Source organism: Eurosta solidaginis, chromosome 4 (genome assembly GCF_040869045.1).
Source record: "Eurosta solidaginis isolate ZX-2024a chromosome 4, ASM4086904v1, whole genome shotgun sequence".
NCBI classification, from domain to species: Eukaryota; Metazoa; Arthropoda; class Insecta; order Diptera; family Tephritidae; genus Eurosta; species Eurosta solidaginis.
In genome coordinates this window covers 277690503-277711198 of record NC_090322.1, presented here as the reverse complement: position 1 = coordinate 277711198, position 20696 = coordinate 277690503, and the positions used below count along the sequence as shown (strand labels likewise).

Genomic DNA, 20696 nt, shown 5'->3' with positions numbered 1-20696 from the left:
CCTGTGGGACCCTAGGCAAGGTCTTTATAAATACTGCTACCGCGGGAGCAGGAGAAGCCAGTGTGTCCTGATGCACTGCATCGAACAATGCTTTGTATTCAGGTCTCACCTCCTGTCCTGGGATGGCCCCCTTGTGGGAGCATCGCGGTGGTTGTGGTTTCAAGTAAGAGTTCACTTTATTACACGCTCTGAGTAGACTTGTTTTCCCTTGGGTCTCTTGCTTGTCACAGTATACCCAAATTCATTGAGAAACTGACCCTGAGGGGCAGATGAAAGGTTGGTCACATCCCATAATTGTGGCAACCGGAGATGCCGGAGAAAGATGGTGAAACACGGTTGAAAGATGGTGAGAGATGCAACGTATGTCTATTGCCAGCCGAACAACAATCGATAATTGTACGAGTGGGCCGGTGCTCATCTCGTCTTTTGAGATGTTTGAGGCTGCTTTAGACTGCGTAGCGAATAGGAGGCGTTCACAGAATGGATGGCCACATCCAAAAATGTGGCAAGATTTGATGCTGTCAAATCACTGCAGTGTGGCCGACTGCTATGCGAAGATGTTGCTGGAGCAGGTACTCGGTACTTACAGGTCTGTGATCGGAAAAGGTTGGACACATCCCTTTAATTGTGGTAGGAGTGTAATTTGGAGTGTAAAATGGAGCAGAATTGTTGCGTAATTGAGTGGAAATTGGAGTGAAATAATAGTAGCAAATATGGAAGCCAAATGTAGCACAATATGGCGCGCAATGTCAAGTCAACGAGTGTGGTCTTAAGCGATGTCGAGAGACATTGCTGAGGCGAGCACTCGGCACTCACAGGTCTGTGTGCGGAAAAGGTTGGTCACATCCCTTGATTTTAATTGTAAAGAGAGTTTAATACGGAGCATAATAGGTTCCAAGCTCACTCTGTTTGTCAACGTAGTGCGGCCCTTAAGCAATATCTAAGCAAAACCAGCTCCGTCGTCAACAATGTTTTACATTGTTGTAACACTGCAGGACAGGAAAGGTTGGTCACATTCCTAAATTGCGACAAAACACAATATCTCAGTCTGATTAACTTGTTAATCAGATATCGAGATATCAAAATCAATGAAGGAGGGACACTGAGACAAGCACGGAACTCGCGGTGGAGTTGCCGTGCAACAGGGTGCCATTACCCGAAAATGGAAGGGGAGGATGGATAGTCCTCCTCGGCCAAACCAAGGCTGGTGGACTTGAACACCCCAGCTCACCCATTGGTACCAACTTGTTGGGCCGAAGATCAACGGACATTGATCTGTGTTTTACCCCGGAGGTAGGTCTACCAAGACAGGGAGTCCTGCAAGCACTTATCGACTGTCTAACATGCCATTGGCACGAATAATTCCCTTTGAGTCTAAAAAAGTGGTAAGATCTGAAAGTGAGCTCTTTTTGTCAATCGGCCTTAAATTTATCAACAGTGTCTTTTCGCTGTTATAATATCGATTCTGTGTGAATTCGATTAGGGATATTGCAAAATGGTCTTTATTAGACTACTTTGGGAGTAGCATAATAATACTTCACTTCGCAACTAATAGCGTGTTTAAATCAAACTGATTAGTTACTATTACTCAGCTTGCGCTACTTTTATACTCTCGGTTTCCTCGTCCACCCATTTCTCCTAAGCTCTAGTAATTTCGCGAACAGTTGTAGCTCATGCGTGGTTAGTTACCAGCTACATAAATGTATATATGTAGTCCACGCCTCTCCCTTAGCCATATGCGTGTGTATGTGTAAGTAACTACTTCGGCTGATGACTACATATTTGTGTGTGTGAGATATCTCTTCGTCGCCTTCTACATAAGAGTGGCTGCTTTATTGCTGTTGTGCATTTATTTAGTATCAGCTTAGTGATGCTAATATTCGTCACAATAACATAACATAATATAGTTTTTTTAATACACTTTTCTCTCAGTGGCGTAACTATACCATCTTGGGCCCGTGGCAAATTCTTTTAATGGGACCTTATCAATAAAAAACGTCACGTTGAACTCAGCTTAATTTTAATAAACTTCGAGATTTACAGCGTACTCAATAACACGTGTTATATATCCCACTAATGGCCATATGCCTCCTCCTTAGACAAGAGAAAATGGTCTGTAGTCCACGCTGGCCCAATGCGGAAACCTGAATGCATTTATAATGAAATAAAAATAATTTAATTTTAATAAGATATTTAATCAAAGTTTAAAGGTCGGGCTATAGAATTTTATTTTATAGACAGTATAGCCAAGTTACATAACCTGTCTTGTCTCATAGAGTTTCTGAAGTAGGTTTTTATCAATTTTAGTTTTGAAAATGATCGTTCAACATTAGCTGTAGTCACAGGAGTTGTAAGAAGTAACAGTAATGCAGTGCACACTTCAGGAAAGCTTCAAGACATAAAATGATTTTTTATTATTAATAAATCAGCAAAGCGATTTTTCCATTTCGTCTCTGAAAGTGGACTAAAACTGAGAATTTCTGTGGCAAATGATTCAGATATGTCTTTTTTTTATATATCTCAACAAATTCTAGAGCTTTTTTTAAACAGATCAGTGTCATTTAAAACTTTTAAAGTGGAAGGCTGTAAATCATTGGAACTTGAAACAATTTTATTTAATGGACAAAACCTGATTCAAGTTGGTTGGTTTATATTGATGTCCAATACTCGATAAAATACGTTCACTTTGAACAAACTTTCCGGTTCTGGGAGATCATTTTCGCAAAGCTCATCAAAATGGCCTTTACATCCATCATCAAAAAAAAAAAAAATGTAGTTATCGATCTTCTTTTTCAGTGAAACAGCTTCATTTCTTTCATCTGATTTGCTCACTCACTTTCGTTATCTCTATATATAAAAATCAAATTCTGTATGTGTGTTCCCTATGGAAACGTATTTCCCACACTTCAATCATCACCAAATTTTGGCTATATGTTCCTTCGATCAAGATGAAGGTTTTTCATATTTCAGAACTAAGAATTTTAAATAAAATTTTTTTTTTTTTCAATTAAGGTTTTTTTTTAATTCGTTTTTTTTTCTCCGGAATTTTGAAAATATCTTTTTTTCCAAGCCAAATTGCAAAAAATTTTTCAAAATTACAATAGAACTGATTTATACCACTTTACAGAAAAACCGCATGACATACGTACGAAATTGCGTTCTGTTTCCAACAGATGGCGTTACTCTAATAAAATTTTGTCATGTTTGATTATTTTTCTTAATAATAATAAGAATCTGTTAAACAGTAAGATACAATAATAAAATGTCTTAAACGAAAATTTCACCAAATATGCGAACAAAATTCAATTCAATTTACAGAAAAACAAACTAAATTATCAACAAACAAAACAGAAAAAATAACGCAACGTTAATTCGATCTCGGGAGTTACAACGTACGCCGGGTAAATATAAAACTTTATAAAATATTTAATCTTTAGGTACTATGCTCAAAAAAATTATAAATTTGTTGAATTATATCCAAAAAAATTGTGCATATCAATAACCTGTGTATCGTGTACATCTCTAAAATTGAGTTTGGTGGATATGCTTAACGATTAACTTGAAAATGTATGAGCTTATAAAAATATACTTTTCAAATAAAATAAAATACTCAGCATGGCTAAACTATATGGTTGGCTCATCTCTACAGCAGCAACATACCTTTGTTCAGATTGTCAAAATCGGCGAGTATAGTTGAGCCATGATACTCATGTACAATGTAAAAAAATATGTTTGAGCTCGCGGCCTTTGGCCCGGGGCCCCTTTTGGGTCGAGGGCCCATGGCCTTTTGCCCGCCCTGCCACCCTATTGTTACGCCACTGCTTTCTCTATTTTTAAACGGTTTTATTTAGCTTGAGTTGACAGGCAGGCCGCACGGCTGTTGTGAACGAATCTTGTAATTGAAATTTAAGTAACTTCCCGATAAGCTACAAGCTTGAAACTTGGAATATATTTCAGAACCCGATGACAATGCAATAATAAGAAAAAAAATCGCCGCTAGGTGGCGCAAGGATCGAGATATTCGCAAAATTCGCATTTGTGGTCCGATTTGGCTCATATTTGGAACACATAATACATGCACGAATAGAAATCGACCTGCGAGTCTAAAAAAGTGGTAAGATCTGAAAGTGAGCTCTTTTTGTCAATCGGCCTTAAATTTATCAACAGTGTCTTTTCGCTGTTATAATATCGATTCTGTGTGAATTCGATTAGGGATATTTTTGGCCGCTTCACCTGTTGATGTGTTAGAGCATAACTGGTATTATTTGGTATTCCTCTTACCTTATTCTTTAGGCGATTTACAAATTGAAACATTACGCTATTACCCTTATCGCTGGGGGAACGACGAAAATAGCTCAAGGATGTCGTTATCCTCCAGGGTGCTGTGGAAACCATCGATTGTTCGGCATTCTGGGGCTATGATATTGTATGCAGGGGATTGCGGCCATGTTTCTAGTGATACTATCAGCCGATTGGGGTCATTCCACCAAAGTGTGGTGGTCCTTAGATGCAAGGGTTTGCATCCTCTTGTGTCAAGATCCGCAGGGTCATCAGCACTGGCAACATGTCGCCAAGTTTCTGGTCCAACTAGGTCAATGATTTAGGTTGTGCGGTTCGACATGTATGTCTTCCATGTATGGGGTTGTTTTTCGTACCAGGCTAGGACGATTTCGGAATTAGACCATAAATATAATTTTCGAGTCCTCAGATCTAAGCTTGTTTGAACGGCTGAGACTAGTTTGGCAAGCAGAAGTACGTCGCATAGCTCAAGCCGTGGTATGCTTACGGTTTTTGGTGGTGCGTCCTTGCATTTTGCTACTAATAAGTGGCTTGTGTTATTTGCGAATTGTTACCGTTTTATTAATCGGAGTGGTTTAATCACTTCATCCTAATCAGTTCCATGTAGCCATAATTCTTGGATGAGTATCTTGGGCTGTATCATAATTGGCGCAAACCATCCTGCGGTGTCGAAAAGCTTTGTCACTGATGACCGAATTTGTCTTTTACTTGTTGGGGATATTGCAGGCATTGCTTCAAGCGTGTTTGAGAATTTATCTGATATTGCATTCCATTGTATCCCCAGAGCTTTGGTGCTGCTCTTTCAAACTACAATTGTATCTAATAGATTTTCTTTACTTATATTTAGGTGTGATTTCCTGTAATCTTTTTTAAGGAGAAACCAGCTGGGCTGAGGATTCACATCCGGCCCGAAGGACCATACTTATTTTTTGCCCTTTTTTGCACTACACATCACTCACCTTGAACTCGAGCGTTACGAAAAATAAGGAAAAGCAAAGAAAAATGTAAAATTAAATAAAAGGTCGAAAACCACTGTTTATTAAACAAATCTGCGATTGCACGCCAAGATGAGCGTTTCGTTCAAAGCATTGTGTACCACACTAATCTACAATGCACTTCATAATAATAATGTAACGAATTTGGGAAAATCCTGGTTATTACTGCACCTTCTGCTAACGTTCGTATCGCTGAACTGTCGAATAAATAACTCCAATATTCTGTATTGCAAAATGGTCTTTATTAGACTACTTTGGGAGTAGCATAATAATACTTCACTTCGCAACTAATAGCGTGTTTAAATCAAACTGATTAGTTACTATTACTCAGCTTGCGCTACTTTTATACTCTCGGTTTCCTCGTCCACCCATTTCTCCTAAGCTCTAGTAATTTCGCGAACAGTTGTAGCTCATGCGTGGTTAGTTACCAGCTACATAAATGTATATATGTAGTCCACGCCTCTCCCATACCCATATGCGTGTGTATGTGTAAGTAACTACTTCGGCTGATGACTACATATTTGTGTGTGTGAGATATCTCTTCGTCGCCTTCTACATAAGAGTGGCTGCTTTATTGCTGTTGTGCATTTATTTAGTATCAGCTTAGTGATGCTAATATTCGTCACAATAACATAACATAATATAGTTTTTTTAATACACTTTTCTCTCAGTGGCGCAACTATACCATCTTGGGCCCGTGGCAAATTCTTTTAATGGGACCTTATCAATAAAAAACGTCACGTTGTACTCAGCTTAATTTTAATAAACTTCGAGATTTACAGCGTACTCAATAACACGTGTTATATATCCCACTAATGGCCATATGCCTCCTCCTTAGACAAGAGAAAATGATCTGTAGTCCACGCTGGCCCAATGCGGAAACCTGAATGCATTTATAATGAAATAAAAATAATTTAATTTTAATAAGATATTTAATCAAAGTTTAAAGGTCGGGCTATAGAATTTTATTTTATAGACAGTATAGCCAAGTTACATAACCTGTCTTGTCTCATAGAGTTTCTGAAGTAGGTTTTTATCAATTTTAGTTTTGAAAATGATCGTTCAACATTAGCTGTAGTCACAGGAGTTGTAAGAAGTAACAGTAATGCAGTGCATACTTCAGGAAAGCTTCAAGACATAAAATGATTTTTTATTATTAATAAATCAGCAAAGCGATTTTTCCATTTCGTCTCTGGAAGTGGACTAAAACTGAGAATTTCTGTGGCAAATGATTCAGATATGTCTTTTTTTTATATATCTCAACAAATTCTAGAGCTTTTTTAAACAGATCAGTGTCATTTAAAACTTTTAAAGTGGAAGGCTGTAAATCATTGGAACTTGAAACAATTTTATTTAATGGACAAAACCTGATTCCAGTTGGTTGGTTTATATTGATGTCCAATACTCGATAAAATACGTTCACTTTGAACAAACTTTCCGGTTCTGGGAGATCATTTTCGCAAAGCTCATCAAAATGGCCTTTACATCCATCATCAAAAAAAAAAAAAAATGTAGTTTTCGATCTTCTTTTTCAGTGAAACAGCTTCATTTCTTTCATCTGATTTGCTCACTCACTTTCGTTATCTCTATATATAAAAATCAAATTCTGTATGTGTGTTCCCTATGGAAACGTATTTCCCACACTTCAATCATCACCAAATTTTGGCTATATGTTCCTTCGATCAAGATGAAGGTTTTTCATATTTCAGAACTAAGAATTTTAAATAAAAATTTTTTTTTTTCAATTAAGGTTTTTTTTTAATTCGTTTTTTTTCTCCGGAATTTTGAAAATATCTTTTTTTCCAAGCCAAATTGCAAAAAATGTTTCAAAATTACAATAGAACTGATTTATACCACTTTACAGAAAAACCGCATGACATACGTACGAAATTGCGTTCTGTTTCCAACAGATGGCGTTACTCTAATAAAATTTTGTCAAGTTTGATTATTTTTCTTAATAATAATAAGAATCTGTTAAACAATAAGATACAATAATAAAATGTCTTACACGAAAATTTCACCAGATATGCGAACAAAATTCAATTCAATTTACAGAAAAACAAACTAAATTATCAACAAACAAAACAGAAAAAATAACGCAACGTTAATTCGATCTCGGGAGTTACAACGTACGCCGGGTAAATATAAAACTTTATAAAATATTTAATCTTTAGGTACTATGCTCAAAAAAATTATAAATTTGTTGAATTATATCCAAAAAAATTGTGCATATCAATAACCTGTGTATCGTGTACATCTCTAAAATTGAGTTTGGTGGATATGCTTAACGATTAACTTGAAAATGTATGAGCTTATAAAAATATACTTTTCAAATAAAATAAAATACTCAGCATGGCTAAACTATATGGTTGGCTCATCTCTACAGCAGCAACATACCTTTGTTCAGATTGTCAAAATCGGCGAGTATAGTTGAGCCATGATACTCATGTACAATGTAAAAAAATATGTTTGAGCTCGCGGCCTTTGGCCCGGGCCCCTTTTGGGTCGAGGGCCCATGGCCTTTTGCCCGCCCTGCCACCCTATTGTTACGCCACTGCTTTCTCTATTTTTAAACGGTTTTATTTAGCTTGAGTTGACAGGCAGGCCGCACGGCCGTTGTGAACGAATCTTGTAATTGAAATTTAAGTAACTTCCCGATAAGCTACAAGCTTGAAACTTGGAATATAGTTCAGAACCCGATGACAATGCAATAATAAGAAAAAAAATCGCCGCTAGGTGGCGCAAGGATCGAGATATTCGCAAAATTCGCATTTGTGGTCCGATTTGGATCATATTTGGAACACATAATACATGCAAGAATAGAAATCGACCTGTGAAAAAAATCGCCGCTAGGTGGCGCATGGATCGAGATATTCGCAAAATTCGCATTTGTGGTCCGATTTGGCTCATATTTGGAACACATAATACATGCAAGAATAAAAAGCGACTTATGAAAAAAAAAATCGCCGCTAGGTGGCGCAAGGATCGAGATATTCACAAAAATCGTATGTGTGGTCCGACTTAGCTCATGCTTGGAACACATAATACATACACGAATAAAAAGCGACCTATCAAAAAAAATCGCCGCTAGGTGGCGCAAGGATCGAGATATTCACAAAAATCGTATTTGTGGCCCGATTTGATTTGGTCCATATTTGGAACACATAATACATACATGAACAGAAAGCGACCTATGATGCCCGATTTGGCTCATATTTGGAACAAATATTGCATACAGTCCAGTAGAAGTGACATCAACATATTTTGGAGTTGGAGGAGGGACAAGCATACGTGGCGCAGAGTCGAGTAAAGTCTTTGGAAGGATTATGTATTGAGGACTTAGGTTGTAACAAATTGTTAGGAAATAGTCCTTGTAATAATGAGTCACTAAATGAACTAAATAGAATGAGAAATAATAGGCAATTAAATAAAGACTAAAAACTTGAAAATAAGATATTAAAAAAAAATTTTTATGTTAAACGGTTTTATTGAAAACAATACTTACATGAAATAATAATAATACGAAAAGCTAGAAAATAATTTAGGTAGGTCCTAGGTACTAGTCATCACACTCCTTATCAATCTAGGGCGTTGATTGTCTGATTAAATAAAAGCGTTGGACGCGTCATATTTCTATTGATAGTCATAAGTAAAACCAACTGAACCTTAATCAGGTTATGCTACGCCTCACATTTTTAGAAAAAGCAGTTTTTATTTGCAGAGAGGATTTCTATGGCGAAATATCATATAACATTTTCCTTATTTTAACATCTATTTTTCTAGATTTCAGGATTTTTATACCTTTCATGAAAATGAAATGGTATATTAATTTCGTCACGAAACCGAAAATTGTAAGTCCTTAAAGGAAAATAGATAGACCCACCATTAAGTATACCGAAATAATCAGGTTGAAGAGCTGAGTTGATTTAGCCATGTCCGTCTGTCCGTTTGTCCGTCTGTCTGTTTGTATGCAAACTAGTCCCTCAATTTTTGAGATATCTTGATGAAATTTGGTGAGCGGGTGTATTTGGGCGTCCGATTAGACATTTGTCGGAACCGACCGGATCGGACCACTATAGCATATATCCTCCATACAACCGATTTTTCAGATTTATGTATATGGATTTTTGTAATATCTTACCCAATTTAACAGATTGAAGCTTCAAACTTCACCATATACTTTCGTATATTGCTCGTATTGTTGCCTGGAAAAATTGATGAGATCGGTGGTATATATAGTATATATCCCCCACAACCGATTGTTCAGATAAGGAACTTTTCGTAATTACTGCCCTATTTTAAGAGCTAGAGGCTTCAAATTTCAACGAATGCTTACGTATATAGCATATATTGTTGTCTGAAAAAATCATAAAGATCGGTGGTATATATACTATATATATGGTGGTATATATAGTATATATATATAGTATATATATACATATATATTTTCGCAAATTTTAGCCCCATTTTAACAGCTAGAAGCTTCAAATTTCACCGAATACTTACGTATATAGCATATATTGTTGTCTGAAAAAATCATAGAGATCGGTTGTATATATAGTATATATCTCATACCACCGATTGTTCAGATAAGAAACTTTTCGCAATTTCTACCCCATTTTAACAGCTATAAGCTTCAAATTTCACCGATTGCTTACGTATATAGCATATATTGTTGTCTGCAAAAATCATAGAGATCGGTTGTATATATAGTATATATCTCATACAACCGATTGTTCAGATAAGAAACTTTTCGCAATTTCTATCCCATTTTAACAGCTATAAGCTTCAAATTTCACCCATTTCTTACGTATATAACATATATTGTTGTCTGAAAAAATCATAGAGATCGGTGGTATATATAGTATATATCTCATACAACCGATTGTTCAGATAAGAAACTTTTCGCAATTTCTACCCCATTTTAACAGCTATAAGCTTCAAATTTCACCGATTGCTTACGTATATAGCATATATTGTTGTCTGAAAAAAATCATAGAGGTCGGTTGTATATATAGTATATATCTCATACAACCGATTGTTCAGATAAGAAATTTTTCGCAATTTCTACCCCATTTTAACAGCTATAAGCTTCAAATTTCACCGATTGCTTACGTATATAGCATATATTGTTGTCTGAAAAAATCATAGGGATCGGTTGTATATATAGTATATATCTCATACAACCGATTGTTCAGATAAGAAACTTTGCGCAATTTCTGCCCCGTTTTAACAGCTGCAAACTTCAAATTTCAGAAAATGCTTACGTATATAGCATATATTGTTGTCTGAAAAAATCATAGAGATCGGTGGTATATATATTATATACTTCATATAAACTGTCATTTTTGCCCCTTTTTTACGGCTAGAAGCTTCAAAATTCATCAAATTTCATCAAATAGTTACGTTTACGTCATATATTTTTGAAAGACGTGATTCGTACTCATAGTTTTTACATGCAGACCACAAAAAACCTGAAGCTTTGCATCCTCACACAGATTACCTACCTATTTTTTATTTTATATTTATCTTAAAAATCGTTTAGATATGTTCAAATTTCACCAAATGCTTACGTGTATAGCATATATTGTTGTCTGAAAAAATCATAGAGATCGGTGGTATATATATTATATACTTCATATAAACTGTCATTTTTGCCCCTTTTTTACGGCTAGAAGCTTCAAAATTCATCAAATTTCATCAAATAGTTACGTTTACGTCATATATTTTTGAAAGACGTGATTCGTACTCATAGTTTTTACATGCAGACCACAAAAAACCTGAAGCTTTGCATCCTCACACAGATTACCTACCTCTTTTTTATTTTATATTTATCTTAAAAATCGTTTAGATATGTTCAAATTTCACCAAATGCTTACGTGTATAGCATATATTGTTGTCTGAGAAAATCATAGATACCGGTGGTATACATAGTATATATCTCATACAACCGATTGTTCAGATAAGAAACTTTGCGCAATTTCTTCCCCATTTCAACAGCTAGAAACTTCAAATTTCACCAAATGCTTACGTGTATAGCATATATTGTTGTCTGAAAAAATCATTGAGATCGGTGGTATATATAGTATATATCTCATACAACCGATTGTTCAGATAAGAAACTGTGCGCAATTTCTGCCCCTTTTTAACAGCTAGACGCTTCAAATTTCACCATATGCTTACGTATATAGCATATATTGTTGTCTGAAAAAATCATAGAGATCGGTGGTATATATATTATATACCCCATATAAACTCTAATTTTTGCCCCCTTTTTACGGCTAGAAGCTTCAAAATTCATCAAATTTCATCAAATAGTTACGTTTACGTCATATATTGTTGAAATACGTGATTCGTAGTCATAGATTTTACACGCAGAACCTGAAACTTTGGATCCTCACACAAAGTACCTACCTGTTTTTTATTTTATATTTATCTTAAAAATCGTTAAGGTATGTAGATCTGTTCACTATATATTTCTTATCTTATACATCCGATTATTCGGAGATTACAAGCGGGATAAGATTATTGTTCAGCTCCATTCATGAAAGGTATGAAGTCTTCGGCACAGCCGAAGACAGTCCCGTTCTTACTTGTTTTAGTGTAAAGATGTGCTTTTGCTTACGAGTTGCTACATTTAAAATTTGCGTTTGACAAAAAATGCACATAAATTTATATAGAGCGTTCATCTAAATGAACTGGTAACAGTATAAATTTATATGTTTCGTAAATTTATAGAGTCAAGTGTTAAAATAATTCTATTTACATATATAGAAAAATTAATCAGTTAAATTTTCTCATTTATTTCAGGAATTAAAAGACTTGGCTGCCATCAATCCTTCAATACATATTTTGGAAATCGGTATCTAACATCAACAAACATATTACATATACATATACATATTTACTCAAAAAAAAAGTGTTAATATTGATCAATTCCGTGATATGAATTTATTAAAAAAAATCTATTCACCCTTTTACATTGATCAATTTTTAGTTAGTCACACTCCCATATAGTGCTATTCCTCATATAAGCTTTGTAAGCGTCTCCCGATTGCGCTGAAATTTTATATTTACCCTCAGCTTGCCCTGTTTCTATACTATATGTTGCCTCGTTCTCATATTTCTCCAAGGGTCTAGACTTTGATGCTTATTTATTCCTCCTTTATGTATGTGGTATTTACTTTTGTCTTCTAATTAGATGCGCGTGTAAGTAAGGAATATGCAATCAATGCCAGTCTCTTTGTATGAGTTGAACTGTTTCCTTCTGTTTGAGCATGTCCTATGAAGAGATTAATTGTACCCATTTATATCCGAAAGGTATCGATAGGACCAATCCCCTTTGACCTCATATGGGGACATATGAAGACTAGTCCCTTTTCGGTTCAATAAGGACTCAAATAGGGCACAGTGGCATTTTTAATCCCAATGGTAGTAGAATGATACTCACCGATGTAATCCAGTTTAAAATAAAACAATAATTAAAATTGTTTTACTTTCGTTTCCGGTTTATATTGAAATAAGCAATTGCTAAGGCAGATGACTTTTTTGCTGAGAATCTTTTCATGGCAGAAACACAATACAAGGGTTTGTGAAGCCACCAAATCTATTTAATGTCAGTTTTTCGCCCGCTTTTCAAAAAGGAATAAAAAAATATTCTTCGAAAATTTAACCCTATTTCCGGCGTATTCGTTAAATCCTAGTAATTTAGGTTCGGTATAAGGCTCCGCATATTTCTTGAATAATTGGATTCAATCACCTTTTTTATTTTACTCATTTCGTTGCCGGCTTTTTAATATTTCTTAAAATGGGCTACATAGATTTCACACTGACTAATCCCAACTGTACCCGAAAGCGACTAAAGGGGATCAATTATACCCAAATGAAGACAAAAGAAACAATCGGAGATCAATCTCTTTAGGGGTTAATCGCACGATTTTTTGCATGGTTCTGCTCTTAGGTGATGACTATATGTGTGTATGTGAAATAATCACTTCGCTCTTAGCTTCGCTGTTTGCATGTATGTGTGCTTGTTTACTTTGCTGTTGTTGTGCATTTATTTACTAGCGGCACAGTTACGCATGGAAATTGCTAACATTCGTCCCAATACCAAAAAATAGAACTTTTGTTTGAGGACTTTAACGAAAGAGTATTTTTTATGAGATGTATGTATTCTTAACCATTTATGTTGCGTCGCCAACGAAGCTAAAGAACGCTAGCGAATTTTGGATTTTTTCATCATTCGATATAAACTTGTGAATGTCCCACTCAAAGCAAGTTTATTCGAACAGTTCACAGCGAACAAACACCCGCACTTCATTTTTTTAAAACATTTTCCTTTTGTTTAAACAATTTTCCTCATATTAGAAGGAAATAGAGTTATATTTTTGATGCAGAACGAAGGTAAATATTTCAAAGGTTTACTTCAAAGAAGAAATAAAATCGATCTATCCGTTTTTGAGTAATAACTGCGTAAACAAAAATGTAATGATTTTTTATTACATTTTGGCAATTTCACACGCCCCTATAATATATCAATGTATAACTTCAAATTATATTGAAAATGGCCATCTAACGTAGCTAAGCTTTCAAATGTAAAAATCCAAGTTTAAAATCGGAGCTTTCTATCTGAAATGATGGGCGCTCAATGGGCTTTCGGGACTTTGTTTAATAAGATTTATAGATAGAAGATATATGTCTGCATACAGACAGTGAGTGGATTTAGTACATTTTGTTTTCATATTTACGCCCCGATTCTAGTGTGCTAACAATATTCTTCACCACGGTAACGAAATCATGTGGCAACTTTTACACCCTTTTGGTATTCTACCAGCGAAAGTATCCGGCTAATTTTTTACCCACAAGAGTAGGTGGTTACATCGAAATAACCACACAACAGCTGTTGTATAGAAAAAGGCAAAACTGAAAAATAAAGAATTGTAAGCGAAAATAAGTAAAGATAATAGTAAAAAAGTGTTGCCTCTTGCTATACATATTTGTTTACATTATGTACTTTCACAGAATAAATTACAATATACATATGTAGAAACTTATCATGCATAATATGCATATACACAGCGTCCCGTTTATTCGTTAACCTCGTATCTACAAGCGAGACATTTTCTGTAAAGCGAACACCGTTGCCACACCATGTTTTAATTTGGGACCAAAATTCATCGAAAAAAGGACCAAATTTTTGTTTTATTTTATTAGTGTAAAATACAAAATTTTAGGATGTTTCCATATGAAATTTTACTAAACATAGTGAAAACTTTCCTTTAATTCAAGCTGAACAAACAAATATATGTGCATGCAACCGAAAATGGTACTTATTTTGACATAGGATAAGTCTATCTATGTCTTTCACCAACCAAACATTGTGAACCTAGTTTTGGTCACAAAGCTCTTGGTTCTAGCGTTATGTTGTTGATTGCAATGAAATAAAATGTATAGTGCAGTTAGGTTTTAGTAAGAAACGGTTCAAAATTTGCGTTCTGGTGTTGCCGAACTATGTATGTGGAAAACTCAGTAAATCGTAAATGAAACTAGACAATTTTGTTAGTGCTATTTTTATAAATGCATACTTTTTCCCTTAACGTTTAAACTTCATATCAGAGCCTAGATTCAGTAAGTGTGAGTTTTGATCCCAGTCCCCAGGGGTTCTGCTAGCACCTACGGGAATAATTTTATACAAAACATTTCTTCCGAAATCAAATCTCTTCCTTCTGTCTTCGAGTTAAAATATTTCTTGGGCCGAGATACTTAGTTTTCAATTACCTTGCGTGGCTTAACACCACAATAGTCCTGGAATTCCTTGAAATGTTGTTGTTGTTGTAGTGATAAGGTTGCTCCCCGAAGGCTTTTGGGAGTGTTATCGTTGTGATAGTCATTTGCCAGATACCGATCCGGTACGCTCCGGTAACACAGCACCATTAAGGTGCTAGCCCGACCATCTCGGGAACGATTTATATGGCCACATTAAACCTTCAGGCCATCATCCCTCCCTCCCCACCCCCAAGTTCCATGAGGAGCTTGGGTCGCCAGAGCCTCGTCTGTCGTGAAACAGGATTCGCCGCGGATAGGTGAGGTCGACAATTGGGTTTGGAGAAGCTGTATATTGCGCTGACAACCTGAAGGGTTGCGCCACACAGCCACTTGAATCTGGTATTTTAGTCGCCTCTTACGACAGGCATACCTACCACGGGTATATTCTGACCCCCTAACCCGCTGGGGTGCTGGGTGAGAGAGATTTAAATATCAACGTGCCAAACGAGAAGTAATGCATAGAATTTCTTTGTATAAGTTTTGAAAGTGTTAGGCTCACGGCAGAGTCCTCGCTATAAGCTATGCTAGGCGAGAAGCAATTTTTATTTTCATATATTTTACATAGTGTTGTACAACCGATCGAAATATCTAGCCGTTTTTAATATTATTATAAAAAGGAGTTTTTTTTGATTAGTCGGTTATTTCATCAATAATTAACGACAATGTGTTTGCCAACACTTTTCTTTTTAATGCCTAGCATAAATTATATCTTAGGTGAAATGTTATTGTTCTGGTACATTTTAGTGACTGAGTAATTTTTTATGGTGAGAGTTCCATTGAAGTAAATTCAAAATTATATGGGGGCTAACGAAAATGTGGCGAATTTTTGGGCAGTATTGTGAATTTTTACCTGAGTGAAAAGAAAGAAAAGTACCTAATCGTGGCTACTGCCTAAAAGGAGAATCGGGGCGTTAATGAGAAATTAAACTCGTTTGATGCGAGCACTGCTTACGAAATGAATAAACGAAGCTCACTAAATAAGTTTGATTTGCAACGTGTGTACACTTGTAGACATGTACCAAAGAGAGAAAAGAGTGCTTAGACAACACAGTAGGGGAATCAAAGTGACATTATTGATGTGTGTGTTTTTTTGTAGGATTTTAAAGGCGTGTTACTCCTTTCCTGCATAGTTTTAAACAATTTTTGAACAAAAATTATCGTGACTGAAATCTATGCTCATTGAAAATTTCATGAAAATCGGTAAAGCCGTTTGGCAGGTTTGCCCGGTCAACTTCTGTGTAGGTACTTCATTTTATATTGTAACGAATTTTTGGGAAATTCCCGATTATTTTGCAGGTTCTGTTAACGTTCCAATCTCTGAACTCCCGAATAAATAACTCTAATATTCAGTATAGCAAGACGATCTTTATTTAGACTACTTTGGGAGTAGTACTTCACAGTTACAATTATCACGTACTTCACTAATAGAGTGTTTAAATCAAACTGAAAAAAAAAGAAAATTTTTCTAAGCGGGGCCGTCCCTTGACAGTGTTTGGCAAACACTGCGTGTGTAATTTTGCTCTCAGTGAAAACTCATGCCGTTCGGAGTCGGCATAGAACAAGTGCATCCTGTATCGACAATTTGTTGGAAAAATGAAAAGGAGCACGACGCAAATTGGAAGAGAAGCTCTGCCTTCGTAGGTTATCGCGCCTTACATTTATTTATTTTATTTAAATCAAACTGATTCATTATTCCTCAGCTTGCGCTGCTTTTATACTCTCTGTTGCCTCGTTCACATATTTCTCCTAAGCTCTAGACGTTTCGTGAACAGCTGCTTATTTATTTCTCCTTTACGTTTCTGATATTCACGCTTGCCTTCGAGTTGTGTGCGTGTGTACGTGTGAGTAATAAAATGACTTCTGCTCTTAGCAGCTGCCTACATGTATATATGTGAAATATTCTCTTTCTGTTAGCTTCGTTGTTTACATGTATGTGTGGCTGTCTGCTTTGATATTTACATGTATGGGGCTGCTTGCTTACTGTTGTGATGTATCGAAATGCTAAAATTCGCCACAATATTAATAGATATGTAGATTGGATTTTGGTGAACGAAAAATAAAATTGCAGTAAAGTCTATGCAAAATTTATGCGCATTAGTTGAGTTACTCATAACTTTTGACCGATCAATACATGTTAAGTTGCGGAATTCCTTTACGAAAAAGACCGAAGTCCAAAGTCAATTAACATATTGGACCTTCTAAGCGCAGCTTCAGACCTGAAAATTGCAGTATAGACCAGATCCTTACGATACGCTTAATTCTTAAGAAGACTCAGAAATTATTTCAATGCTTTGAAGCATTTTTATATGGGAACTCAAAATTGCCAAATGTAGGAAATCTTAAAATACAAATTAGGGTGAATTGTCGAAGCAAAATAAAAAAAATTTACTCATATTATTCGTATCGGAACAACCATATTTACATCCGAACTTAAACTACATAGTTTACTTCTTATATTTAATATTTGTGCATATTATGGTAGATCACTAGAATTATTGAACTTTTCACCGGACGTATAAAATTTGGCGTGCTTTAAGACTCCTACCAATATAGGTATTTATATGTATATTTTAATTAATTAATTGATGTTGATCTTCGTAGGTGTTCCCAACTGAAGCAAACATTTTTTTATTTACAAACATTTTTAGATCGCCCCAAGTCTAAACATACCTAAATTTTATAACCCAGGTGGAAAAAATTAACTTCTTTTTTGAGGGAGACAAGACAGCGTAATGTAATATGCTAATTTACTTTTTAGATTTGAATAATTTCAATAGCTATGAAAACTTAACAAAGCAAATAAATGAGATGGTGAAGGATGAAGGCCTAAATGTCTTATTCAATAATGCTGGTTTTGCTCCCAAATCAACTCGAATAACAACAATTAAGCTGGATGATTTAATGCAAGCTTTGCAAATCAATACCGTTGCGCCTATAATGCTGACAAAGGTACTTTTTTTATAAGCAAACTGTACTGTAATTGTATATTATATTGTAAATGAATATGTAGTTGTTACATATGTATATTTGAAATGCGAAGGCCAAGGCGGAAGTCGTAGCAGTGACTGGAGAAAACTGCGTTACCTGCAGCTGCCCAATGCCTTCCACAACAGAGAGAGCAAAAACTAAAAATTGTTTTCCTTGGTTTTGATTTATATTACTTACAAATTATAACAAAAATATGCAATTTTTTTGAAATTGTGTCATATCGGCCAAATTAAAAGAACAACTAATGTAAATACAGTAATTCCTGGATATAAGCACTGCTATAAATGCACAAGATTCTGTGCTTATAAGTGGGGGTGCTTATATTAAAGTGCCGCTTATAAGCACTGACTGTTCTGAAATTAAAATACTCGGTTACAGGTGCATATACCAGAACCAATTTAAAAAGGAGCAATTGAAATTTTTTACGAAATGATTAATTAAAAAATGGCATATAATTATATTTATATATCTACTTGTGCTTTTTATACAGATCATTGTTTTATTTATTATTTATATTTAGATCAATTCACAAAGGCTCTAACTATATATGTAATCATTGTGGATAAGACAAGTGTGATAACTTCTGCATAGACGTCAAAATTACAAATATAGAATGGATTACCTGATTTTCAAAGTGTCTATCGTGCTCTCATCCTGTATGTCTTTCTATCACCCGCTGAAGATAGGCGAAGGTATGCGCCGCCATCTGTCAAGCAGTTGACGGATATGATTTATCTTATAACTTTAAACGAGCAATTCTTGTTTGTATAGCCGAACAATCTCGGGAATGGCTCAACCGATTTAAATAAAATTTGGCACAGAGATAATGTATCACCTTCTAAGACTTTCTACCTAGGTGTTGCCACTCAGAATGTTTCAAAAGGTTGCCACCTATTCGAAATTAAAAGAAAATTGCATGAGATATGCCGATATGGGTATCAAACGAAAGGTATTTCACTCCGCATTACAATGGGGACATTTTTGAGTAGGGTTGCCATTTACGGTTGCCATCTATTCGAAATAAAAAAAAATTGCATGCGATATGCCGATATGGGTATCAAACGAAAGGTATTTCACACCGCATTACAATACGGCCATTTTTGAGTAGGGCAGCCATTTACGGTTGCCACCTATTCGAAATAAAAAAAAAATTGCATGGAATATGCCGATATGGGTATCAAACGAAAGGTATTTCACTCCGCATTACAATAGGGATACTTTTGAGTAGGGTTGCCATTTGGGATTGCCACCTATTCGAAAGATATTTCACTCCGCATTACAATTGGGACATTTTTGAGTAGGGTTGCCATTTAAGGTTGCCACCTATTCGAAATTAAAAAAAAGAAACGTTGCCAGCACAACGAAACGTTTCCGTCGCTCGGTCGCCCAGGTACTCCACAATGTATATATGTATGTAATATTCTTATATTGCTAATAGAAAATGCTCGCAATTAGTTTTTAATTAGAAATCAAAACAAGAGAGTCCACAAAATTTTTGTGATTGTAGCAGCATAAGTGTGACAAGAAAAAAATTTTAATTTAGGTACATTCGATTATTGAATAAAAAAACAAAAACATATAAACAGCAATATATCGGCACTCTGATGTTTGTGAGTGTACCTAGCTAATAGTAGCAATAGGAGTATTCCATATATGGCTCTAACTAATTTAATTTTACGGGAGAAGCAAAAGCCATTTTTTTTTAAATTCACTTCATGAAGATATAGCATTTTAAAAGTGCTATAACTTCGTTGCGATTGGTTCTAACACATTTAAATTTTTACTGGAGATGTAGCTCCATATATACATAATCCAAATCTCTGCGAAAAGTGCAGTTTTGAAAAATCAATATATTTTACTTATGTATATATGTACGTATATTCGTTAAACAAATTTCACCGTCAAACAGGACTATGCAGCTTTCACTAACTTTGGCTAAACCTAAATTAGATTGGCTTAATTTTCTTAAAAATATATGTACATATCAGTGTTTAAGACTACCAATCTAAATGGAAGCTTAAAACTCCTTGGAAAAATCGATCAATTTTCGTGAAAAGTCTAAACAATTTACTAAAAGTTTTTAGAATTTTGTGAGTGACATTTACTGTAATAATGTTATCTTAATTCCCTTAAAAGACTTTTGGATTTTTGAAAGCTTTTTTTCTTTAGCATTTCCAGATGGATTTCAGAAACGGTTAATTATAATTAAGAATAGTAAGTTGGATTTTATAAGCATTTTCTAGAATCCAAATGACAGTTCTTTACTATTTCAAATTGATAAAAAAAAAAACGATTTTAGAGAAGGTCAAACGGATTTTAAAAAGATGAATTTGATCTTTTCACCCTTTTCTAAATCCAATAAATACTTTCTAATATCGCTTTAAAAATTCCAATTTACAATTCTAAATTCCAACGCTTGCTTTCTAAAATCTAATTAGCTCTTTCTAAAATACAGTTCATCTTGAAATAGTGTAGTGAAACTGTTTTTCATATGAAAAAAGGTGGATGTAAGAAAGACCCAAAATCAAGAAGACCCCTTAAGAGGATTATTATTAATACATTATTAAGAGCCGTATGCTTAAGAAAAAT

At 35.0% G+C, this 20696-nt stretch overlaps 1 protein-coding gene across 1 annotated transcript in view; it reads left to right on the top strand.

Annotated features, from left to right (window-relative positions):
• The window catches only part of sni (SDR family oxidoreductase sniffer), an 86060-nt gene that overhangs the window by 41175 nt on the left and 24189 nt on the right, over positions 1 to 20696 (top strand). Inside the window, exons 2-3 of the mRNA XM_067778460.1 lie at positions 12105 to 12156; positions 17878 to 18068. Of these exons, the coding sequence (XP_067634561.1) occupies positions 12105 to 12156; positions 17878 to 18068 (243 nt within the window). The remainder of the gene's footprint in view (positions 1 to 12104; positions 12157 to 17877; positions 18069 to 20696) is intronic.